This window comes from Orcinus orca, chromosome 12 (assembly GCF_937001465.1).
Source record: "Orcinus orca chromosome 12, mOrcOrc1.1, whole genome shotgun sequence".
NCBI lineage: Eukaryota > Metazoa > Chordata > Mammalia > Artiodactyla > Delphinidae > Orcinus > Orcinus orca.
The window spans coordinates 76,883,256-76,910,966 of NC_064570.1; the positions used below are offsets into that span (position 1 = coordinate 76,883,256).

Genomic DNA, 27,711 nt, shown 5'->3' on the forward strand with positions numbered 1-27,711 from the left:
GCTCGTTTTAACTTCTAACTTTACATCTCAATTAAAATATAAATGGATGTTTGATTCATACCGTTTTCAACGTAGTGTTTCTGGGTTTGATTGTGAACACTGTAAAGAAGGGGCATCTACATTTTTCGCAACACTCTCTCTGCTGTTTCCCTTAAAGGATGATGGAGGTCCTAAGCTTCTCCAGCAAAGGGGCTTCTGTGTGTGCAGAGCGGTGGTATGTAGGTGACTGTAAGCCTAACTGAATTAGGGCAAGTCTCCTGGAGCCACAATTAACTCAGGAGACTACTTAAAACAGATATGCTCTAGGACATGTTCTAGGACAGCTGTGTGACATAATTAGCAACAAAACGGCTTAAGAATGACTATAATTTTATCAGCTATTAAAGTAAAAAATTAAAGACCTGTAACAATGCCTTGCTGTGATATATTTCTGACAAATTCTTCAAAACTTTAAGTTCTCTCATTATGATAATTCAACCTGTGTGATTAGTTTTCCATCAAGTACCTGCATGTATCTAGGACACACGTAAAACTGTTTCTGGAAACAGCGCTAAGGGCACAAGTCGTTAAAAATCTATTTGGTTACTAAATTTTCTTCCAGGACTCTACTTGTTACCAGTTAAGAAAAAAGCTTATCATTCACTATCCTGTACAAATAAAAACACCAGTTAAAGGCGAGTGATAAGAAGAGGGAGAACAGGACATTTATTTTCAGTAACCAGACCTTCTGTCACCAAATCACAGGGACCAAATGACCCAAGGGTGGGTGAGTCTATGCAGTAATACAGCCTTAAAAAGATAATCACATTCACATTCTCAACAGTAAAGACAGGACCATTTACTTTCCTTAACAGAAGACGATCATTTGCACAGTATCATAATAAATAAATATCTCTATACTAAAACATATAATGAGAGAAGCAATTCTGAAAACAGTGTCCAGCTCACAAGCACTAATCCAATCAGCTGGGAAATACTTTCCTAACTGAGGTACTCTTTCTAGGAAAAAAAAAAAAAAAAAAAAATCACTGGAAATTCATTTCAAAGGTTAGGGTCTTTAAATCAAGGGAAAAAAAGTACAGAGAATAATTTTATTTTCTAATTTTATTCTAAAATACAAACAAGACTCCTTAGGATTATGTCAACATAACTCCTTGATGTATGTTTGTTTCCAAATTCCTAATATGAAAGTCATAAATATTAGGCTTGAAACTGCTGACATTTGATCAAAACTAAACAGCACACAAAACTTTTTTTTTAATTATCAGTTACATGAAACAAGCAATTCCCCAGTGCAGGGTTTTTGCATTACAAGGCTTATAAAAGAGCTCTACAATTACCAAAATCTCGAAGGCCAAAAAAGACAATAGGAATTTCTTTAAAAAACAAAGGTGTTTTGAAGCAGAACACTAGTTTAAATCACATGAAACAACTTGGACAAGATTCCGACACAAAATCACAACTGAGATGAAACTGAAAGAATATTTGAATTCAGTCCAGTTAAGCCAAACTGCCACCTAAAACCTACTTCCTTTTCTAAATGAAACAAGGTTATCTCAAAACTTCCAAGCATTTAAACGATCTGAATTTCCTTTATTTGTCCATGGAACGTAAGAACATATTCTTACAGCAACACAATGTGATAGAAAAGCAAAACTGATCTGTGCAGGACACTATGTACCTTCTTTATCACAGATTGCATCAAATACATCGAGGCTCTCTCCAGAATTCTAGAACTTCAGGTAAACTGCTTTACTCAAACTAAGACACTGCAAAAGAGGGGGGGAAAAATAAAAATTTCCACCTTTGATGGAAATTTCCATGAATTTCTGAAAAAGTTAGTATAGAAAGTACACAGCTTTCAGATCAAAATATCAGTGCCTTGATCATTTTAAGTGCCTTAATTTTTGTATGAAAATTGAAGCTAAGTTTTCTTTATTCCAGTTACATGGCAATGTGCCATCCTTAAAAAGCAAGAATTCTGCATTTTTCAAAAACTCTTCCTAAAGAACAATTAAGATGGATTTAAGGTAGTCTGTTGGCAAAGAAGGAGAAATGTCCAGAGTCTGTCCAAGTGTAACAAGTATTACAATAATGAGAGGTCTAACAGTTACAGCTGGATACAGGAAAATAAATTTTAGGTCCCAAATTCACTACCATAATTAACCTTAAATTAACAAAAAGCCATGATTAATAAAATCTGTTCACTTTGTATAAGTAATTCTAACTTGATCTTGGAATGGTTAAATCTCTGGGACACACTCCCTACCTAGTGCCATGGCAAGGGCTCCCAGCTGCAAGGCTAGTGCAATTTCTACTTTAACAGATTCTGTAGCATGGCCGTGGCATAGGTGGGCCTGGCCTGTCTGCTCTCAATCGCTTTCTGAAGATACTGGATGCCTCCACAGCGTTCCCAAATTTCTTCGAACTGTCTTGGCAAAATCTCAGCACCACGCTTCCGAGTCAGGCCTGTCTCTTCAAGATTCAGCTCACACATCTCCATGTCATCCTTACCTGCACAGATGAGACGTCAGAGAATTACTATACCTCCTTTCAGAACCATTTATTGTAAACTTTATTCCTGAAATGTCTACCAATTCTCATAGATTTGAGGACTTTTAAAACCATTTCCTTCCTCTAAGATTGAAATCTGCTTCATAAATTCACCAGAAACAAATGTGCCCTCCACCAAGTTCCATTTCAAAATGTACTGAGGATGCAGTTGAAAAAACAAGTTACCAGGGTTAATAAAAATGCTACATTTCCTTAAGTAACCATTACAAAGCAAATGATATAATCAGACACCAATGAAAAGCTTCCTAGGACACAGACAAGTTTCTATGTGCTCTGCAAGGACATAATTAATCCAAGCAATTCCATACTGTAAAGAAGTTATCCTCAACTGATGTGACTTAACTGCAAAGCTCCATGCCTCAACCCTGAAATGTAATGAATTATTACACTGTACATCACACCATTTCACTCAGAGGGTACTCAATCCTTTTCTGCTTTATAAATTTTTTTTCATGTGAATCGTACACACCAGCCACCAGGAGGATGGGTGGCTTGTCAGGATGAAGCTCCATCTGCCGGGCAATCCACGGTCCATCAAAGTGCGCGTACCACCAGCCTTTCTTCTTATTCTGCGGGTCTTTGTACTGGTCCGCAGGGCGGATGAACGGGATGCGGAAGAAGCGCTGTTGTCGGTTCATCTCGATCCCCTGCTGCCTGGCAGGGAGCTGAGCTGCCGGGTTCTGCTGAGCTGTCACAGAGAACAAGCAGAGTCACGCCAGCAGCCCAAGGGATAAGGAGAGCAGCCTTTAATCCTAAAATGCACCACGAATGTTTACAAAAGCAAAAAGAGGGATTCCTCCTAACAGTGAATTTAAAACAAAATGTAAATTGGAACTGCCTACAGATGAATGCAATTCAAAGGGTGATTTCTTAGAAGTTTCTTCCCCCGAAGATGTTCCTGGGCATTGTAAACACACACACACACACACACACACACACACACACAGGCACACACACACAGGCGCGTGCATACACACACACACACACACACACACACCCCATCAGCTGCAGCAGCAATAACAACCACCAGCCCCTAGCAGATTCCCACAAACGACTGCGTCTGCACACAAAACTCACTCAGCGAGAAAGCAAACTAGTAGCATTTCCTAGATTTGTATTTTTTCCTCCAAAGAGTTCAAATGAAGGCTGCAGGACAACTTTTGCAGGACTATTTATGATGAAACCAATAAAAAGTAATTTCACAAATCTGAAAGATTCCAGATATTTGTCGATTTAATCACAGATTCTCAAAAGAGTGAAAGACATACAAGTTTTCTCCTCTGCCAACTGATCCTGGGATTTAAAACGGCCAAGATAACACAGATGTTTTACTAACAAGATTTAGACAACTTTGTGACAGCAACAACAAAACTGTAACAGTCAGCATGAACTTTCACTCAGAGAGATTTACTTACTCTGAAACCAGACTTCTCTTGGAATAAAATCCACTGCAATAAGTGGAACGTGTATAATATTTGGTTTCCTTTGCCAATAGAAAAGAGAAATCCTTGCTTTTCTGCTAACACTGGGCATTGAGCTCATTATCATCTCTTTTCCCTCGCTCAATTTCCATTACTAAACGGTTGAGTTTGGGTTTTTTTTCCTGAAAATATTCAGTTCTCTGAGGCAATGACTTTACATCTTCAGGAGCATAATTCTGGTAAATCTGTTTAATATGCTCTATACTCACAACTTTAAAGGCAGACCAATCATTTACTGCAGCTCAATTAAGAATCTCACTGAAAAGCTAAGTATGTCAATGAAAAATTATATAATATGTACAAGTCAAGGACAGTCACATGGCTTTTGTGAGGCTTTCCAAGTACTGAAAGGATGAAATTACTCTTATTCTACTTTTTGCACCAATAGCAAAAAGCTTTATAGCAGCTCAATTTATTTTCGTGCAAACAACAGAAAGCAAAAAGCAGTTAGCAAAGCTGTATATGCCTATGAAAGAAAGAGACCCAGTTTTGTTAGTGACTTTAAAAAGCCGTATCACCTTTAGCATGTTACCAGAGATGAGCTTATTTATTCTCTCGTTCCTGTTCCCTCAAAACAACTTACAGTTCAGTGTTTCCATTTCGAGTTTTAAAAACTACCTACTCTGCAGAAAATACACTAACTCAAAACTAAGACATTTTGTACAAGGATTAGAAAAAAAACCAAAACCCTTCCCTCCATCTTCAGCAGTGAATTAGAACTCAGTGTCCTGCTGACAGAAACTTACTATGATACTGATGGCCACCCATTAGTATAACCGACTTTTTTTCTTTCAAAATAACAATCCCCTGTAACTTAATATATTGGGTAAAATTCAGAAACCCAATGGAAAGTCTTGGATGGCTTTTTCTACTAATGTGAGAAATGAAATTGTATTTGGGAAGCCTGGAAATGAATATTCATCTGGAAAAGTACAAAGATACAGACGTTAAAAGCTTGAAACTAATCTTCTAAACAACTATTTCCTTCACATCCAATTGTTATCTTCAAAAGTGTGAATAAGTTTCAAATTTGTAAGTCTGTAAATTACTGGAAGCACTAAGAAAAATCATGTCCAACCAGTTGGCAAATAAATATGGCATTATATTCAAATCATTACTGCTGAACTGATTCTAGAAGAAATTTACTGTACACTAAGATGACTCAGCTTTTAGATGATCAAAAAATGTGCATCATAAGAAGCTGTAAAAGTAACACAATAATCTCCTCTTCCTATTAAGAGGTATTCATTCTATTAAGCTTGTGTACATTATCATACGAAACCCAAATCTCTTCGGACAGAAATGCTTACACCATCACAGTATTTGAAACCAGCACCTAAAGTTAGTCTTTACTCTAAAAGATCAGCTGCTTATTAAGATAGAGTTTTGCTACAATAAGAACTGGGTACACTCAGTTTAAAATGCTAGTTTTTTTGAAAAGGAAGTAATTTGATGAAATAACAGATTAATTAAAATTTTTTTCTGCATGTATATTTTGGAGTGATCCAAATGAAAGTACCATCTCAAATGAGGTATCTTAGTCCAGATAAACCAACATTAATGTACTACAATTCACCTTAAAATTGTAGCAAAACAATGTTTAGAAGAAGTTAGTACTTTATAAAGTATTTTTAACCCATCTTCCAGTTAGCTCATGAGTTACCACCCATTGACTTACGTGAATTGTTCAAAAATGGTGCAAAATCTGTGAACAAATATTTTATATTGAAGAAAAGATAAAAATGCCAAAACTGTTAAATGAGCATTCTTCTAATTTATAATGCCTTCCCATCAATGGAGGTGGTGACTAACAAATAAATACCCTAACCACAGCCAAATACTCCCAGAACTACCTACAAGTAGATGCTGCTTTCCAATTTTTTTTAAGCTATTTTGATTGTGTTTTTAGGACATCCTGCTTGATGGACATACAAAGGGGACCAAAATTTTAATTTTCGAACACAGTAATATCCAAACAAAAATCCACAACAGTGACTTAATAATCAAGATGAAAGTACCTTTAAAGTACTACTAGAATTTTTGTAGGGGAAAAAAAAAGAGAATAACTCATAAATTCATTTAAAAAAATACTTTTTATATAGAGAAGAAGCATTGCCACACTTACATATACTCAGCATGTTTTAATTTCTTCACATTGTCTTAAATCTTCAACTCACAACATTTTTATTTAGGAGCTATGAAATAAAACTACTCTCCAAAGTCACTGCTTTAAGCAAGTAAATGTAAATCTTTTACTGGGTAATTTGCCACTGCCCCCAAAAATTATTTCCGAAAGCCTCTTTCCGGGGTAAATGTGATGAGAGTGTGCTCACCCAGTATAGCACACAGGAGAGGGATCTGAGCCTCCCAACTCCTAACTCTTAAGAATTTACCGTAATTTGTCAAGGTCTTACTCTTAAAGGCAATAATACCAAGTTATATTTTTGTTAATCATAAGTTGTCATCATTTTATTTTCTCAAATTAATGAATTCTAATCCTTCTAAATTTTAAACTACAGAGCAGCTCCTTTTAAAGGTCAAGCAGCTGCACCATTAGGAGGAAACCACCTAAAGTACAGAATTTTCTCAGGTGAGCTGTTAAGCATCTTGGTGCCCTTCACCTTTCCTGTTAACTGTACTCCTGTGTCAGAGTGACTTTTACATGACAGAAAAATAAAGAGAAAAAAAAGTACTCTTCAGGGCAGAAGTTACATTTTATGCTGAAAATGACCTACATTCAAATTCTCTGAAGGCTACATACATGCGGGAGTGTGTTCCTACACAATTCCTAATTTTGTTCATCTACCTGGATGGGACCCTTGAGAAATTTTCTTAATCTACTCTGTTGTTCTTCCAAAAAGTACTTTATGAATGGAAACAGTATAGGAACCAGTAAGGTAAGCCGCATGTTATTTGCTCCTTTTGGGGCAAAGTTGGATGAGTAAGGTACCAAAGTTTGGTTTGCTACAATAATACATGAAATATTTATATATTCATTAAAAATGTGTGTACCAGGGACTTCCCTGGTGGTCCAGTGGTTAAGAATCCACCTTCCAATGCAGGGGACATGGGTTCAATCCCTGGTGAAGGAACTAAGATCCTACATGCCACAGGGCAACTAAGCCCAAACCTGCGTGCTGCAACTACAGAGCCCACGTGCTCTGGAGCCTGCACACCATAACTAGAGAGAAGCCCACGCACTGCAACGAAAGATCCCACATGTCACAACTAAGACCTGACACAGCCAAAAATAAATAAATTAATTAATTAAAAAAAATGTGTGTGCCAAATATTACAACATTATTTTAAATTAATTAATTTATTTTTGACTTCGTTGCTGTGTGCGGGCTTTCCCTAGTAGCAGCGTGCGGGCTTCTCACTGCGGTAGCTTCTCTGTGGAGCACAGGCTCTAGGCATGCAGGCTTCAGGAGTTGTGGCTCCCAGGCTCTAGAGTGCAGGCTCAGTAGTTGTGGCGCATGGGCTTAGTTGCTCCGCGGCATGTGGGATCTTCCTGGACCAGGGATCAAACCCGTGTCCCCTGCATTGGCAGACGGATTCTCAACCACCGCACCACCAGGGAAGTCCTCTTTTTGTTTTAAGAAGTGCAATCATGCAGATATATAAATTCTGAAATAGAACATAATGAAACCCAATCAGTTCAAGGTCATGATTAGAACATTACAGCTAAAGATCATAGCTAAAAAGAATAGCCCTGGGCTTCCCTGGTGGCGCAGTGGTTGAGATTCCGCCTGCCGATGCAGGGGACGCGGGTTCGTGCCCCGGTCCGGGAGGATCCCACATGCAGCACAGCGGCTGGGCCCGTGAGCCATGGCTGCTGAGCCTGCGCGTCCGGAGCCTGTGCTCCGCAGTGGGAGGGGCCGCAACAGTGAGAATAGCCCTTTGCCATTTTTACAAAACAAAGCAACTGTGGTAGAAACTTGGTACAGACAGTGAACAGATAATGGAATCATCCTGTCATCTTCATTTCCCAGAGACAAATTTTTAAACTGGAGAAGAGAGTGGTGGTCACAGAAGATCAGTGTTGAGAGGGCCTTCCTCCTGCCATTTCTTAGCTGCAGGCAAGCTCACTGCTCTTGCAAGAGTTATATTCTGAGTGAGGACACGGGTGAGCAGTCATTAGCACTCACATCTCTCGTACTACTAATAATACTTCCCTTCCTCAGTCTAATCTTTGCAACATCTTCGAAACACTAAAATTTCACCATTTAATTGACTTTCATCAAACGCTGCTTTATTTGCTAGGAAGGCGGTAAGGGAGGCAAAATATAACTGTGAGCTCCTTTTCTAAGTCAGCTGGGGTCACACATGGCTAAGCTATACCACCAAGTGTCGGGAATATACCATGTTCTAAAAAAAGATACTAAATATGCTGTCACCTTGACATTAGCCAGAATTAACCTACCAAATTGTGCCAGTAGCAAGTTGAATAAATGAAATTCCAATTATTGCTTTTAAGACTGAAATTACAACTCATATCACAGGTATTCTTAATTAATGTTAAAGCTAGTACTTGCTTTTACTAGGTTATGTCCTTTCTGCTCTATTTTCCAATTTCAGGTATACAGCTTTGTCTTTTGTATAACAAAGTAACAAAATTCATTTTTAGGATCTCAGTCAAAAAAGCAAATTCTGGTCTAGGTAAAACTCTGGTCTAAACCAAGGTATTATTTCTCACTCATATTTTCACAGTTTTATAATATTTGCAGTAAATATTCTTTTTTTCATAGTAACCTTTACATTTACACACATAATCTTTACATATGTGTATATATGTGTATGTGGAAAGAATACATATTTACAGCATTATCATACAACTTCCTCAATATGGACAAGATTATTCTTACCTCCAGAATTTATCTTAACAAGTAAATTCAATACTTTTAAACAAATATGACTTTAAAGATGTATCTAACAGAAATAATACTTTGAAAGATAAGCCATCATGGTTGTGTTAGATTCAGTGGACCCATAGTTCTAAAGTAAGAGAAAATTTATATTGGACAATTTTACTCAAATGCCTTATGTATAAATTTTACTCAAATGCCTTATGTATAGTTACATGTAATTATATACATATACTTTTTATATACATATACTTTGGAACATTCAAAAGTACAGATTTGTTTTTACCATAATCAGTAACAGACTTTGGAGCACGTTGCTCTGTTTCAGTATTTCTCTTCTTGTTCTTGGATTTCCAAGCATGATACACTTTTAGTCTCCTATGAAATTCTTCTCTGCAAGCTGCCAGGAGCTCAATATCTATCAATTACACAGAGAGAGTTAAAAAAAAAAAAACAGCAATTAACATCGTAATTTAGTTGTCTAGCATAATTATCCTGTGGCATAAATATATATTTTTTTAACATCTTTATTGGAGTATAACTGCTTTACAATGTTGTGTTACTTTCTGCTGTATAACAAAGTGAATCAGCTGTACATATACATACATCCCCATATCTCTTCCCTCTTGCATCTCCCTCCCTCCCACCCTCCCTATCCCACCCCTCTAGTGGTCACAAAGCACCGAGCTGATCTCCCTGTGCTATGTGGCTGCTTCCCACTAGCGATCTATTTTACGTTTGGTAGTGTATATATGTCCATGCTACTCTCACACTTCGTCCCAGCTTACCCCTCCCCCTCCCCGTGTCCTCAAGTCCATTCTCTACGTCTGCGTCTTTATTCTTGTCCTGCCCCTAGGTTCGTCAGAACCTTTTTTTTTTTTTTTTTAGGTTCCATATATATGTGTTAGCATACGGTATTTGTTTTTCTCTTTCTGACTTACTTCACTCTGTATGACAGACTCTACGTCCATCCACCTCACTACAAATAACTCAATTCCGTTTCTTTTTAACATATATATTTTTAAATGAAGATTTCATTTTTAAATTAACAGTACAAAATCAAAAGTAAACATTATTGATAAAGATGAGCACTTCATTGTAATACTATCTTTCACACTTACAGAGCATTTTCTTAAACATTATTACTACGTTATATCTTTCCTCCACGCAAGAACCCTGGACTAAATAGGTCTTTTATAGATGAAGAACTTGAAAAAGGAAGGTTAAGTCACTTGTCCAAGGTCACAGACCACGACAATAGAATAAGAAGTCACTGTGTTCAAACACAAGCTAGATTGACATGTACCACATTTTTTACATTTGTACTTATGCAGATAAACTCAGTGAAGAGGGAAAGAACATAGTGAGGCGTCCTGTACGATTATGACACTTGAAGTCCCAGTTACAGTGTCCTGAATTCAAACACTATGATTTATACGTGAACACAACTGTGTGGGATTCTCTGGATACAGCCTTTTACTCTGTTCTGTTGGAAGAAAAATTGCTTTAAAAGGGACGGACTCCATTGCCATTTTTTACTTTGCATTCATAGACCAAAATAGTCTGATATATAGGTATTTAACTATTACGAATAACGTTAAGAGGGTCAGTCATTAATATAGCCCAAACCATAATTCCTCTATGCTTTTCCTCTCTGGTCTATGCAAGAGATGGGCAAAATGAATTTAACTTAATAAGTATGTCTTTCTTTTAGCTTTGTGAACAAACTAGGTCTTCATTTCAAGGTGAGAGTAACAAAGAGAATGACTTAAACTAATTTATATGAAAAAAATTCCCATCCCAATCTAGGTATTTACTTTATATTACCTGACAGCGATAGAGTCTTCCCACTTTTCATCCTCCCCATACACTTACCACAAGAAGTATTGATGGTATCACGTAGTTCTGCGTATTTCCATTTACTAAGATCATGTTTCTTGGTACCAGCAGCCGCCTTGGTGGCCTGTACAGCAGGGCCTCTGTAATTATTACACATTTTTGCATATTTAAACTTAGAAACACGAATGAAATGTTGACTAAACAGGCAAGAAAGTGAACATAAGCTTGAGAACTGGAAATAATTACTGGAAAAACATATAATAATTTTTGTATCTTTGACAGACGAGATTAAGAATGGTGTACTACAGGATGCCCAGGTGAATTAGAATTTTCCAGTGCATCATTCAACAGCCATATTAGATTTTCAATCAGAAATTCTGATTCCAATATTCTAGTGCCATGGACTTCCCCCAGGCTTCAGTTTAAATCTTCTAACTCACGGATATATGAACATCAAGATAATACATTTACACATATTTCTCAAAATCAAAACTACAATGAGGTATCACCTCACGCAAGTCAGAATGGTCATCATCAAAAAGTCTACAAATAATAAATGCTGGAGAGGGTGTGGAGAAAAGGGAACCCTCTTGCGCTGTTGGTGGGAATGTAAATTGGTGCAGCCACTATGGAGAACAGTATGGAGGTTCCTTAAAAAACTAAAAATAGAGCTACCATATGATCCTGCAATCCCACCCCGGGGCATATATTCAGAGAAAACCATAATTTGAAAAGATACATGCACCCCAATGTTCATTGCAGCACTATTTACAATAGCCAAGACAAGGAAGCAACCTAAGTGTCCATCAACAGATGAATGGATAAAGAAGATGGGGTCCATATATACAATGGAATGTTACCCAGCCATAAAAAAGAAGGAAATAATGCCATTTGCAGCAACATGGATGGACCTAAAGATTATCATACTAAGTGAAGTAAGTCAGACAGAGAAAGACAAATATCATACGATATTGCTTATATGTGGAATCTAAAAGAAATAAAAAGACACAAATGAACTTATTTCCAAAACAGAAAGAGATCACAGACACAGAAAACAAATTTATGGTTACCAAAGGGGAAGGGGGGTGGGGAGGGATAAATTGGGAGGGTGGAATTAACATATACACAGTACTATGTATAGACTAGATAACCAACAATGACCTACTATGTAGCACAGGAACTAAACTCAATATTATGTAATAAGGGAAAAGAATGAGAAAAAGTATGTGCGTGTGTATGTATGTGTGTGTGTGTGTGTGTGTGTGTGTACGTGTGTGTATATGTAACTGAATCGCTGTGCTGTACACCTGAAACTTACATGATATTGTAAATCAACTATACTTCAATTGAAATTTTTTTTTAAATCAAAAGAGAACTCCTCAACATACTTTAAGATCATTAGAGGCACATGAAGGGTTTGTTTATGAGCCAATCACCTGCAGACTACTGGAACCTGCAGATGGCCAAGCCCCACCACTCATAATGGCTCAGACTCTCCCTGGGCATCTGGATGTTTAGAGGTCCCCAGGGGAGTAGCCAAACTACCAGCCTCTGCCCGAGTCTTTAGAGACATCCTAAAAGAGCTGCTGGAGCCTGGAAACTCCCGTGACCTTTGAGCTTCTGTGTTAAAAAATACTTAGAAAAGTTCTGTAAGCAGATAAAAACCACACCTTCGTATTTAGCGAGTAATAATATGACAACTAGTAAATTAAAGGAAAAGGCTGCAGGTCATGAGACAGATAACAGAGATTTCAAAGGGCACAAGTGCTTTATCTTGCCCCCTGTAGGAGGGAACATCTGAGTGGGAAAAGAGGAAAGGAATAAAAAATAAAATACATATATTTAAAATATAAAAAATAAAATAAATAATTTAAAAGTTAAATGGGATAAGCTTTTTCGTAGCAGTGCTACTGAGCACTTAAGATTTGTTTCTATGCACATAATTTGAAATAATTATTCTAAAAATACAGGGAAAATTTCTTTTCTGTAAAAATGAACATTATTTTTCAGCAAAGGATCACACTTGCCACATAGCAGACACTCAGAATAAGCTGCAAGTGAACTTTTAAGCTCAATGTAACCAAGGAAGAATTTAAATACATCATATTTCAAGCCATGAAAAGAAGACGGCACAATATTAAAAGAACTAACTATTAAAGAACTAAAATATTGCTTCTCGGGTATCACACAAAGCATTTCCCCTTTGTGATCTACCACCTGGAAAACCTTCCTCTTAAAGAGGGATGATCATAGTCTAATACTGAAAATGAGCTCGTATTTTTCTCAGCATTCTACATTTTGAAAGACAACAGCGATCTTGGCAAACAATCAAGACACAGACACTCGATGAGACGGATGTTATTTAAAAGTGATGCTTGAAGATATGTACGCTCCCTCCTCAAATAAGGAAAATTATTCCTTCAGCATTACGCTTAACAATGAAACAAATAAGGTACTTTTGCCTCTTTAAAAGGCCTATTTATGCTTTCCTTTTAGAGAATAAAAATAGCATACTTCACCCTACATCCTTAAAAACTGTTAGACATGATGATTCTTAGTCACTTACAAGCCTGGCTAAAGAATAATGTGTGCCCATTTAGTCCTTCCTGCGTTTTCATGGTTAAAATCTGTTTCAAGTTTACTGCAAAACCTCTTCTTTTCATAAGCTGTGTGACTGGCCATTCTTCTTGGAGCTTTTTCTTAATTGCTTTGCTCAGAAAGAGCCAGCTGTGTGTCAGCAAGGTTTCTCTATTACCCTTAACAACAAGCTATGCTTTTAACATTATTCAAATATTCTTTTTTTCCTACATCCTGAAACCACCATTCAGTAAACTAACAAAAAGATTATTTTTTCTTCCTAGCTCTTCTACCAGTCTTTTCTAGAAGAGCAGCTGAAATTATGGGGTTTTGTTATTGTTTTCTTTCCTCCTGAAAGAGAAAGTGAATCTACACAATATGGTTTTATAGACTCTCAGAATATATACGAGACGTTGATATACATAAGGTGTTTTGATACTTTTAAAAATCACACTGAATTCAAACTATTTTTGCTTAAAATATGTTTTTACTATTACTAACTTTTCATTCATATTACGTCAAACAAAAATACACCTGCTAAGAAAAGCATATTCAGCATCGTAAGAAGTACACAAACCCAATTCATTTAAATGCTCCCCCCACCAATCACTGGCGTTATTAAAATAGTAAAATGAAGGTACACCTTCATTTACTGATTATTTAGACTTGTGATAAAGACAATCATGTGAAATACAGAGTAGCAAAACTGACTTTTGATTTTTAAAAATATATTAATTTTAACACTTTCAATTAACTCTGAAACTTCAGAGTTGAAAGTTAAAATGTTATTGATTCATATCCACTTGATAATGGACCAGATCCTGCTGGGAAGATACATTCCTTGGTGGCTCGACTTCTACACCAGTGGTGTTCTGCCTCTGTGCTGTGGTGGACAGGGGCTGCCCGGAGCCCCACCCTTCCTCATGTCCCCTGCAACCAGGCGCAGTGGGCCCAAGGACAGGAAGGGCTCCCCTACTGAGACTGAACTGGTAGGGGCTCATGGTAAGCCCGACAGTACTACCAACAAGGAATAGCCTCAACCAAAATGCCAATGGTATCCCCACTGAAAAATGCCAATTTAGAGGAACACTGGTTTTTTTTTTTTTACCTTCCTCTATGTTAGTGTGGCCTGAGGGCAGAGTCACATTTCTTGTACCAAAAATTTACATGGAAAGGACAGGCTACTCATATAACAGGTTCTGGTCCAAATAACGAAAAGTAATTTAAAAAATATGATTTTGAGGTGACGCTCATTTCCCCAAATTACAACTGCACTAACCTACTCAAAATTTCTGACATTTCTTTCTCCATTTGTTCCCTATAAGAAAAATGATAATACAACATAATTAGATGAAAGACAACCATACAAATTACTTAAAAGATCTAAAAGTATAATTAAAATTTATATTTTCAACAGGATTGTTGCTTTATTAACCATACACTATTATTTTACTTCGTAAAAGTCGATAATATACTTTTCAATATATATAGCCATACAACACAGCAAAATTTTTGTTTAAACCCAGTTAAAGTTACTTGCACTTCATTTTTGCAGTAGAAACTTTTAGATAAAATCTCATGAGAGCCGTGCTTCTGTGATATTTTTATGGATAGAATATAATCAGCATGTTCTAAATGCATACAGGTAACTTGGCAGGATACAGATTCTATGCAAGGATTTTTGCACCGGGGTTGCTTAGTAAACATTAATTAGACAAGGTGTAATAGTGGTAAACCAAACGGGTCTGCTTTACAGTGCCAGAGTTTAAATAAGAGTCTGATATACTCAAAGCTCTAAAATTCTGAATCAAAGCATGCCTAAGAAAATTCAAATGCCTCAAGCACTCGTTAAAGATCTGAGGTGTTCCGACCTTTCAAGGATAAACATTTCCCAGTGGCAAAAACTTGCTTTTCTTTTATTACCCAGAAGAGTGTTAACTTTTCTCAAAATTTGCTTAATTCTGTGAAGTGGAATGTTCATCATGTTCATCAACTTCATTAGTATTTTATTTTCCTGACCTTTGTGCTCTTCCTTCATAATTAATCATTTTCTCATTCATTCTATTCATCAGACTCTGGTAACCTCAAAAGCTTATAAGTCAGCAAAAATCTGAAGAAAAGAAGATGGCTATGTTTGCCTCAGGGCTCAGTTTTCCGGATGCCGGCCAAGAGCTGCGACCCTGATTATAAAGGAGCAAAGGATTCTCTCCGTCCTTGTGAGGAACACTGGCTAAGGTTCAATGCTGACAGAGGTCTAGCCAAGCAAGCACAGTCAGAGAAAAAGTAATCTTTCAAAACTGATGATCAAGGGCAACAAACGCAAAGTAAAAAAACACAAATATCATCAAATAAAATCAAACTAATAAGAATTTTCTAACTTCACATTTCTTTTCCCACAGCAGATTTCAAGGGAATGCACAGTCTTGCAAAGCTCTTTACTCCATAGTCTGTTCATCATATGGAGATTTCATACGCAGATGCCCTCACACCACCCACGCTGGACGGGCAATCTCTACTGATTCAACATCCCACCTGAGCATGTTACTGCTCTAGGAGCTGCACCATATATACTGGATAGAAAAGGCTCCTGCATCCAGGTGGTTTTTTTCCTTCTGATTTTTCCAACCTATATGCAAATGCTCACAGCTTCACCTCAGACATAAGTTGGTTGCTAGGCTTATTTAATTCGAGCTCAAATGGTTAACTATGAAGCAGTGGATGCAACGGCACCCACTCAGAGATAGGTTTCAAAATTTGTGGTGCATTGTGGGAACAATGATGCTATGAGAGTCCACTGCTGGCATCGGATGAGGTGAGGAATCAGGGATGCCAAATGTCCTGCACAAGAAGAACTGCCCCACGCCCCATATGACTTTAACATATCCACCAGACATACAGAGGTGAAACGCACATATACATATAGTTACATGTAAACTACATACACATAGTTATACATAAGTTCTACATGTAAAACAACCCTTTTTTTGCATGGTTTTAATATTCACAGAATTTCTCTAGGAATTTCTCCACTATTGTATAATGGAGAGGACACTGTGTTTAACTCTGTTCAGAACTTTACAAAGGACTGTTCACAATTTCGTGGCATTTAACTGACTGATACAACTGTCTTATATCAATTTGCATTTGTAGCTGCTGCACTCATGGTGATTCTATGTATATGTGAAAACATCTGAGTACCTGACTACGTTTTCCTGTAGTTGTGAGCAAGCACTTTCATATTAAAGTAAATATAATAAAATAAATAATTATAAATTACTGTCCTTTTATTTCTCTTTTACATGTATTGTTTAGAGAGAATTATTAATGTAGGTTGCATCATTCATAAAGCATTTATTATTTGGTACTGGGGTCTGACAGAGTTAAGAACCATCACTATAAGGGGTACAGTTGGAGTCCTAAAAGCTATTAAAATTCAGATTTTAAATATATTTCAAAATTATATACATATAGCACATATGTAAAAATATATGCAAAAATATATTTATGCATATAAAGTATAATTTATATGTATATCCCTATTGCTACTTAGATTCTCTCGCTGTGGGGAGATTTTCATAACAAAAAGATACACGAGCACCAATGTTAGCATTACGTATATAACTTTAGATTATGAGCTATTTTAGATATTAGCAGAATGAACTATTATATATACGGAAAACTAAGCTATCCGCCATGACTCAAATACTTTAAATATTTTATTTATTCTTATTTATATCTCTACATCTACTTTTATAACGACATAAGTAAGGGATAATTAAAAACACATAAAACAAGATGGGTATTAAAGTTTAAACAAAGTGAGCAAACAGAAAGAAAGAAACCAAATCATAAACTACTGTGATTGAGCACCGAACTCCTAGGAGCAGTAAACATTTTTCCTGGGCAAAATAATAATGAGGATGATGATGATGATAATCATGTAAAATTTACTTCAATGAGGAAAATGTTCCTCCTAAAAAGTATACACAACCTAATAAAGAAGAAGAAGAAAAAAGGTCATATGATTAAATCAGTTTTAAAAGGGAAATGACATACGGTGTCATTCTGGGTCCTGCTCCATTAATCCTGTGAAAAGAATACGTATATTTTAGTCAATACCATAACCAATTCTGAACTGTGAAAATCCGGATTGTGCCAAATTTTTATTTCAGTGACTTTGCAAATTGATTTTAAAAACTCCATTATCTCTATTTAATCTATGTATGAGAACACTCAGAATTTTAATGTTTTTAAATCTTCATTACAAATGATTAGAAAAAAATAAAGGCATACTGTGAAAATTAAAGAGTGAATATATTACATCTAGATTAAAAAACTATTCATGTGAGGTTTGTGTGTTTGTTTTTAATAGAATCTAGATATTACTTTATAATTTAAGGTAGTGTGAAATCATTACTGTGCATCAGGATCATATGTGTAATTGATTGAGATATTTTAAAATATATTATGTATGCAGGAAACAATTCTTACTTAGAAGTTACTGGATGGGAATCCAAGCTGGAAAAGTAACTTGAAATTGTTTTGTAATGTATCACAGAACCCAAGAACATTTTCATGCCATATATTAAGAACAGAGTTACTTAGAGAGGTTCTTACTCATAAATGTGTTAGAAAGAATTCAGTGCTAACAAAGGTAACATAAACATTCAAAAACATTTAGATGTAGCCCATGGAGTAAGATAAAATTATCAAACACGGAAAATCTATAGAGAACATCATATCCACAATGAAGTGCTAATGCTTTTAGTACAGTGTATAAAAAAATAACCTGGCAGTTCAGAAGGGAAGGAGTTCATGGGGACCTGAGGGTCAGCTCTCTTCCTGGAAGACAGCTGGCAGACAGGACCTGAAGGGACAGTCCAGGGAGGGACACCATTCCTAAGGCTGTCCCACAGGAGAACTAAACTAACTCTTCTGCAGTTCAAGTCATAACTGCTTGAGTATCTCCTAATTATTTGGTAGTGGTCCCATTACCTAGTTAATTCTGTTTAACTTAAATCATAGGTAACTCCTCCCTTAAGTTAAAGGGCCTAAATGGTCCACTCTTGCTCTGAGACCACTCACATTGGAAGAAGTGCATCTTTCTGAGGATGAGAAGGAGACCACATATGAGCCAATATCTTACTCATACTACCTGGAATGACACTGGATAGAGCTAAATATTTCAAATGCTTAAACATAGAGTTAAGCCATAAACACCAAGAATGACTCCATTAATGAGTCTCTCCCTAACAAGCTTCAACCATAATAAAGTCAGCTCGGTCAAGTGCAGGACTTCCTCACACACATCAGGGCCACTGCTCGGTTCATTAGGAGCCTGGCCTAGGCCACTAGTCAGTTATCCACAAAGGCTCCGCCAAGCCACCCAAACACAGGTGGAAGGAACCGAACAGCAGCTGAACGAAGTCTGCAGTTACAAGAGCCACAGACGAGCAAAAATATCTTAATTATAGTGAAATGTTAATAAAGAACCCAAACCAAAGAGCTTAACAATTATTGTAACACATAGGCATATTCAGTTTATTTAAATATAACTTTCACATGCAATTCAGACTCCAGAGCTCCCCAATACAATCATTTACTAGAAAAAGTGTGAAGGCAACTTAACGTACTCTTTCCCTTCCCTATCTTTGTTTTCAGCTAAATAAAACCTAATCACCACCTTGCAATGTGGTGGACCAAGTTTTTTTTTTCTTTCACAAGGAAATAGCAACATCTAGTATTTTAATTATTTTGTCATAAACAGTGCTCTGACATTCTGAAAAGCATGGTTACACCCATCTATGTGCCTCTCAATATATACACAATATACCTAAACATAAAGGAACCCTACAAACTAGTTTGCTTTGTTTTTACAAATAAATAATAATAGTAACTACTGTTTCTACATTCTGTATTTTTAGAGAATGCATCTGTTATAGTACAACCTTCCTGCAACTTTTAATAAGAACTTCCGTGTTCCTCCACACTCCATACTATTTAGAGATAATTCAGAAACGTGAAGAGTCAAAATATTTCAATGTGATTAAGCTTCCTTCTTGGAAAGGGAAATCTGTTTATTCTAAATCACGGGGAAGCTGGAGGAGCGTGTGTGTACGCGTAAAATTTCTATAGTGTTAGGGTATGTGACATATTTTTAAAATTTGCATTAGGAAAGTAATGAATTCCAACCTCAAAAATATTATACCATATTCACTGATTTTTATGCCAGTGTTGAACAGCAGATACTTAGAAATTACTTGTCTACCCTTTATACAATACTCTTTGATAATTTCAGAGTAAAACTTAAGATATTTTCTTAAACTACTCAAGAACTGAAATATCAGCTTTAACTTTCAATAGTTTAACAGTTTGATGAAATCAATAGCTTCATTCACTTGGGTGGTGTAAAACTGAATACAAATCATTTTTAAATGGCAAATATACCAGGGCCTAAGGAATATGATGACTCTCGCCTACCCTAACGCTGCAAAGAGGCAGGCAGGGAGGTCAAGCGGCAAAGCCCCACCCCCTCCGCCCCCGCCCCCGCCCCCTCCCCCTCCGCCCCCGCCTCGCCCCGTGCACGCGGTACCTGCGCAGCGCCGGGTCCACCTGCGCCTCGTCGCTGATGAGCTCCGCCTCGCTCTGCGCGATCCGCAGCGCCAGCTCCCGGTCTCGGCGCTCCTGCTCCAGGACCGCCTGCTGCTGGGACTCCTCCTCTCGCTGCCGGGCCAGCTGCTCCTCCACCTCCGCCTGCCAGCACAGAAGGCCATGGCGCCCGGGCCTCCCCACTTGTTTACCTGATCATTCCCCTCCCCACGTAAAATCGTTCCATACACTTTTTTTTTTTTTTTTTTAACTAAGAAATACCTACTGTTTAACCAGAAGTCTCTTCTGTATTATGATTAATGCTACCTCGTTGCCCAAACCAAGAGTGCACCATTCTATCACTAGAGTATGAGTCTCCCAAATATCGTATCCTAGGTGTCACCTTAACACCAACACCTACACAGCAGAGGTCAGGAATTTAAAGTGTTGGTTGTGCTCAGGATGAATCAGAAAGCTGAGACAGACAGACACTCAAATAGGGAATCAATTATTCTCAGACATGGACTTTTTACAATATGGGGGTAGGGAGACTATCTTAATCCTAACCTATTAATATCAGTATCTACAAAGTTATAACATTTTTAAAACATTATATAATGTAACTGAATACTGATCTGACTTTCCCCCTATGAATAATAACAACCTAATACTTATTGAACAAGGCACTGTTCTAAATGCCTTAACACGTGTTAACTCATTTAATGCTCACAATCACTATTTATCTCCATTCCAGAGAGAGAAAACTGTGGCCCACATCGTGACTTGTGCAATGTCACAGTTTCTGTCAGTGAGGGGCTGGATTTGAACTCACTTCCCTAGCTCCAAAGTCCCGTCCCATAACCACTTGAGAAACTGCCTTCTGTCTCTAGAATAAAACAATGACAATTTATACCTAGTAAATCAAGATCTTCTGTTTTGTAATTTTGTAGATTTCATTTTGCTAGAAATTCAGTCTGATTGCCTCCTGAGTACAGACCTGAATACGTTTTTCATCATCTTCCCTTTTCTTTCTCTCTTCTTCTTCTTGCTTTCTCTTTGCTTCCATGTCAAGTTTCCTACCAAAAAGCAGAATACTCTTCAAAAATTTAATATAAAACAAGAAATCCTTCAGAAGAAAATTTAACTATTAATAAAGGTTACAAAATGGGAAGTCAAATAACCTCCTGGCTATATACATTATCAACTTATTTTGAAAAATAAAATAAAATCTAACTCTACTGACAGCAGTTCTTCAGAAACAAAACAAATACAATTATATTCCATAACCTTTAACATCTTTGGATTAACTTGGTTACTAAGCTACTTGTAAGGTCCTGATCACACTGCTTCTCTCTACTCCTTCTCCAATTAGACAATCTTAGATTCCTTCCGTCTGCCCTACTATGGCAATCTTCCAAAATGCCATCAGTTTTTAAACTGCAGAAAAGAAGTACCTTCTTCCTAGATTATAAAATAATATGAAAGTCATAGTTTTAAAAAGAACTCAAGAAATCCTCAGGTGTAAGAGTTTAACCAAAATTCAGATTATAGTTAGAATCATTTTATGTTATGATTGTAAAATGAGCTTACTTTCTCCATTTTCAAACTTATTCTAAAACTAGTATTTAAAAATACGAATATGACTTCTAAAAATAGGAATATTCATTGACCACCATCAACACAAAGAATTCACTGTCCTGTCAGCTTCTAACTCAAGGCGACAACATAAACCCTTACATCCGCCTTTCCTCCTCCTCCGTTCTTCGACGTTGTTCATCTTCTTCACGTCTTTTCCTTTCTTTTTCCATTTCTTCTTGGATACGCCTCAGCCTTTCTGCTTCCTCTTCCTGCTGCTTTTTTTTCTGTAATGCACTGAGGAGGACCTCTGAGCTTTTAACTAGCGCATCATATTCGTTCTGTATTTGTTCCCTTGTCATCATGGTGGACTTAAAGAAACAAAACAATGGACATGTACTTAAAAAGTTATCTCTTCTGTTGCACAACGATGTGAATATACTCAACACTACTGAACTGTACATTTAACAAATGGTTAAGATGGTAAGTTTAATGGTATGTGTTTTCACCACAATGAAAAAAAAACCAACATGCACATATACAAACACTGGAAAAGCTGGTAAGCAGTAAGCCCATTATCTTTTCATACTGTTTAAATATTAAATATTCAAAAAATTTTTTAAAGTTATCTCTATGCACAAATATTTGCGTCTATTTCCTATCAATCAAGTAATCAAATATTTAAGGGTATACTGTGCACAGACTAATACACTGTAGTTCAAAGTTATTTTTTAAGGAATGATTAGCTAATTCTGCCAGAGTTTACTACTCTTTAACAATAGTGTTCAAATAATACCTCAGGAATATTTAAGAAATTATCAACTACACCCAAAACTGATGGATGATTTTCTTAAATGTGGCTGGGTTGATTTTAATTGATTTAATACCACATAAATGGGGATGGCTCTTGACAGACTTGCAAAATCAGCTAAGGCTATCCAAAGCATTTTCATTTTTCTCTTGACTTCTTTCTCCATTCTTCCTCCAAGATTCATCATTGTCTACATAAAATATCTGTAGAAAACATCGTAAAAGCCTCGCTTTGAGGTATTATATCCCACATAATTGCACTGAATTATGAAAGGAGATGAGAAAAACATTAAGATCCTAAAGTACAACAGAAAAAGATATGAACAAACAGATGGAATATAACTAACAAACAAGCACATAGAAAAAATTTTCAGTCCCACTAGTAATCAAATGGAAATCAAAACCGAAAAAAAGAGGCCCCCTTTTTTTGGCTACAAAATATGGAGGAAAACTGTTACTTCATAACAGTTAAGTAATTTGTGATATAGCCTATATGAAGCTAACGGAATAACAGGAATGAGGCACTTAAGGAGAGGGATACAAAATTAAATGTACATGATAAGAACTATGCAAAAATATGTACATATAAACTAAGATTGAGAGGAATATGCAACAGTACAATAGTTCAATGTGTTAGTGTGTGGTGGGGTAAGGATTTGGGGGTGATTTTCTCCAGATTTTCAATAATATTACATTACTTTTATAATTTAAAAATTAGTTTCTGAAAGTAGAAAAAGATGAAACAAAATTAATATGCATTAATCCTCTCTCAGTAATGATTCTGCAAAAGCTTACCAACAGTATAGTATTTTAGTTAGTATTTTGGAAAAATCTTTCCTAGCAACAGATGAACTGCACAAAAATTGTCTTCTCTTTTTTTACTACGAAAATTTTCAAATATAGAGTAAATAATATGTTGAGCATCACTTATCTCTGAGACTCAACATCTGTAACGTTTTGTATCTTTAAAAAAAGGACAATACCAATAACAAAAGGTATTAAAAATTATTTTCAAAGGTCAAAGTCATTTGGATTAAAATTACATACCTTAATTTTGGCCATTAAAGCATCAATAGAAATTTCAAGGTCCTCGACCTGTTTATTCATCTCTGGTTTTCCATCTTTCAATGCACTTACTACTTCGTTAAATTTATCAAGCCGTTTCTTCAGTGTGCCCACCTTAACCAGGCCATCAATGCTGTAAAGATAACAACACTTCATCAGAGTTTAATTTCACCACTGAATGCTGCAGACAGATTTTTCATTTTGATAAAATACCAAACATATTGTTAAACAGAGTATTTCACTTCTGTTTTCGTGTTATTCAATAGTCTCTTTTTTTAGATCTTTTGTTGAGGGTAAAAGGAATCATCAAATATGGATGTGAATGACATTAATATGTGTCAGCAAGACTTAAGCCTTCTATACTTGCACTGAAAAATTTGAGAATTCAAATTACAGAAAAACTTAAAAGAGTAGAATCAAATAAGAAATAAAGACTAAGCTGACAGTGAGACAATATAATTCCTACAGGTAATCTTGAAAATTATGGTCAAAATATTAATGAGATGTTTTTAAAAACAATGTCAATTTGACATTTATCAATAAACTCAAGTCACTAAAATAATCAGAATAAAACAGCTTCTTTCAACCTTTTACAGCGTTTACATTTTTCTAAGCTACTTCAAATCCTTTTATAGAATGAGGCAAGTAATGAATTAATGAAGCAATTAATTAACTAATGTCCAATAAATAACATGAATAACAGACTAATACATCTTTTACAAAGAACATGAGAAAAAAGGAAACTCTGTGAGTATGCAAACTGCTCTTCATTATGACTTCATGCCATTTTATATTAGGGTAAATAGGTTTTTTGGATTCTTTAGGCTCTATTCATCTTACCGAGGTTTGTGTCGTCTTTTGCAAAGCCACATTCGAACAGTTTTCTGCATTTTAATGCAGGCTTCAGCTCGGTATTTTATTTTGTTTTTCACTATGTGTAAGAGGAAAATATAATGACAGAAAATTATTTAGTTTAAATCAGACATACAGGATTTTAAAAAACGATTCATTTCCACAAAGCAATTCTCAAGAAACACAAAATCTTGATGAACATATTATATCAGACATCAAAACTGGCAAGTTTAACATTTCTTTAGTTCTTTATACTTCTTAAAATAAAAAGCATATCATGTATATGGCTAGGTGTACATTTTAAATATATTACCTCCTTGTTATGCTACATTAATGCGTCCCAAATTGTCCTAGGTAATATTGGTCTAGGAAATGTTAACAGGCGTGTCTTGAAAAAAGGATTCACCTGTCAAATGAACTCAGGAAAAGCTATGCGCTACACCTCCTTCTGGAGATTCACAATGAACATACTGAGTGAGGCCTCTAAGAATCCTACAATAAAGGACTCTACTTAACTTCAGTTAGTCGATATCCGAGACTGATCTGACCCGGAGACGTTTTTTTCAGAGGTTCCCCATTAACATGCTGCAAAGATCCTGTCTACTTACTGACTTGACCACTGCACAACACAGTCCACAAATGAACAGTACAGTAGAAATAATTTTAATATAATATGTTTTCCATCATAATGCAATGTTTAAAGCTGAAGGCATTTAACTATAGTGACAAGTATGTTCATATTTCACTTGGAAAGTGATGGGAAAAGAGCTTCTGTTGTCTTTTTATTATTATAGTTTTGTTTTTATTTATATCACAATTGACTAACAAAAGACCTCATGATAGCATGCACGTTGCTTGCACAATTCCTTTTCATTAGGTCAAAGGAATTTTTTTTTATTAATAAGCAGCAATGTACTGAATCCTCTTCACGTGCCTAGCACTGTTCCAGGTACTGTGGAGGGTATGGCTGGGGCGGGGGATTATAAATTCAATCAAGTTACTAACGATACTCCCTACAACTAAAGGTTTGCTATAGACCATCAGGTAACCCAAAATTATTCTGTCCCTCATCCTTGTTTTGGGTCAGAGATAAGTAGTTGCTACAATATTTTAAGACTTTAGACTTTGCCCTTTATTAAAGGAAGCTGTAATCAAAGGCTTTTAGTTAGAGACTCTGGGAAGATAAGTCTGGGAAGCCAGGAAAACCAGTTTGGGAGCCACTGAAGTTACTATGCAGGCTGGGGAGAGGGGCTCCAGTAAGGCAGTGGCAATAAAGAGTAAAGAATGTACAGTGTCTGGAGGGGGAATCAACAGAGCTTGCCGACTGGCATGATTTCAGGGACAAGAAGAGACAATTACGACTGGGACACTTTTAGCGTGTGTATTCTGGTGATGCCATGGGGGCGGAAAGAAAAGTTCTGGTTTTAGTCTGAGAGACTGGGGTATGGTGTGGGGAGCAGGGGAGAAAGGGAGAGGAAAGGGGAAGAATCAAGATAGTGAGTTCTGGGGGTTTTTTTAGGTCGTGATGAAATTAATTATCATATAATGCATGCAATTAAAGAAGGTAAGTATCATACACTCAAAAAACTTAAAAAAGAAAAGTCCACAGGTACTAATTGATTACATACTACATGTAAGGCGTTAGGGGAGGAACCAGGGACACAGCATGAATAAGCGACACGGTCCCTGTTGTCTAGCGCTCACCACTGAGACAAATGTATAACATTCCACAAACCAGTTCATTTCCAACATAATTGCGTATCTCGGAGTGGAAGGAAACACCTACGTTTGATGACAGACAGTGAGCACCACTGAACCTTCTTCCAGCGACTGCAGATGAGCCAGTGATTGACCCTCTTGACCAGCTCTGCTAAGTGGTCAGGGTCGGACTTCATAATCTGGTCAAATTCTGCAAACTAGGAGATAAAGTCATTGGCTAACAGTATCAAAAGACAGATGTGTTTAAACACACAGAGAGATACAAAATAACTGTAACTCAAATCCAAAATCTAGCTTTCTGGAAGTGGTCACAAGCCTATTACACAGACATGTCTCAGCGGGGTACACAGCAAACCCAAGCACACTTGGCTGAAGTTTGCTGTCTTTCTCCTCCTTCCTCCAGGATCCTTTTTTGCAGTGGTTGGGCTGCAGGGGTCACTCACTGCTAGTTAGCAGACTCAATAGGAAAAGTAGAAAAAGAATCTTAAATGACCGCTGCAGATGGTTAGCCAAAAGGTTTTATGGAAAAAAGAATGAAAAAAGGTCTCCTGTCTCTCTGAACTGGCTCATCCTTACTCTGAGATCACTGGAGAAGTGAAGGTCAGCTCTGTAAAATCAGGTACCACCACAACTACTCTGTCTCGCCCAATCCCCCCCTTTATTTTGGTCAGAGATAAGAAACTGCTCCTAAGAGACACACAACACAAATAAAACATCTACAAGGTTATTAAATAAGAAAATGCATTATTTCCACAATTTACCACCGAATTACATATTGATTTCTATCCTTTACCAAATATCCCACTACAGTATATTGAAGAGGTCACACATCTATCAAAATAACAGCTTCTTATAATCGAAATTAAATTAAAGGTAATATAATGAGATTAAAGATCTTTGAAAATCTGCCTTGTGCTTTCACTGTATCCTTCTGACTGATTAATTTTTCTAGAGGCAAATAAGACCAAGTGCTTTCTCTACCAAGCTCTTAATTCTAAAATAATTACTACAGTCCTGAAATGAGAAATGTTGAGTTTATGATAAATACGTGTGATTACAGCTAAGCCAACTATGAATACTTATATTCTTAACTTTTTTTCTTTTATAGGAGATCATATAAGTTCTCTGCAGTAAAAATATTCACGGGAAAGTGCATACATTTGGTAATGCATTACACAGATTTCATTTCATGCCCCAAGATGTGAAATCAGATTTACTTATTATGATTAATTTAGCCTTCAAGGAACTAGAGATATTTATTAACGATTCTGCTAAGTCAAACAAGTATAGTTGTCTATTATATAATAACAATCGTGTTTAAAATTATGAGAATGCAATATTCAATCAATATTAAAGAAGTCAGGAATGGTGAAAATATTATGAACAGATTGTGAAGAGCATTTAAGTATTTCTGTATTGTATATATTTAGTTATGGAATATTCTATAACTCCATTTTGTATCCTAGTACAGGACTAGTACAAGAATCTGTAAATACTAAAACTATGGGTAGCCTAAGAAAATTATGTTACATACAAAAGTATTTATACAGTCATTCCTTCTACGATTTGATAGAAGTCAGCACAGACTCCAGTCCAATTTTCTGTATGTTACACATCTATCAAGCTCTAAGAGATCTCATTCTCACAATGAAGACTCAAAAGTACTCTGAATTTTTTAATTATTGAAGACTGAATATGTTTTAGAAAAGCTTTCAACTTGTTTAAAACAGAAGTATCTCAGGTTAACCCTTATTTAAGTAAAAAAT

At 36.3% G+C, this 27,711-nt stretch overlaps 1 protein-coding gene across 3 annotated transcripts in view; it reads right to left on the minus strand.

Annotated features, from left to right (window-relative positions):
• Positions 1-682: 682 nt before the first annotated feature.
• The window catches only part of MYO6 (myosin VI), a 142,818-nt gene continuing 115,789 nt past the window's right edge, over positions 683-27,711 (minus strand). For 2 of the 3 annotated variants that reach the window (XM_033428594.2, XM_049695661.1), the window contains exons 23-33: positions 26,013-26,142; positions 24,215-24,305; positions 23,357-23,507; positions 21,662-21,870; positions 20,922-21,000; positions 19,929-20,089; positions 10,796-10,899; positions 9,207-9,338; positions 5,734-5,760; positions 3,044-3,262; positions 683-2,514 (exon numbers count right to left, since the gene is read on the minus strand). In XM_033428594.2, the coding sequence (XP_033284485.1) occupies positions 2,315-2,514; positions 3,044-3,262; positions 5,734-5,760; positions 9,207-9,338; positions 10,796-10,899; positions 19,929-20,089; positions 20,922-21,000; positions 21,662-21,870; positions 23,357-23,507; positions 24,215-24,305; positions 26,013-26,142 (1,503 nt within the window). In that variant the 3' untranslated portion in view covers positions 683-2,314. The remainder of the gene's footprint in view (positions 2,515-3,043; positions 3,263-5,733; positions 5,761-9,206; positions 9,339-10,795; positions 10,900-19,928; positions 20,090-20,921; positions 21,001-21,661; positions 21,871-23,356; positions 23,508-24,214; positions 24,306-26,012; positions 26,143-27,711) is intronic. The other variant, XM_049695662.1, reaches the window with a different exon arrangement.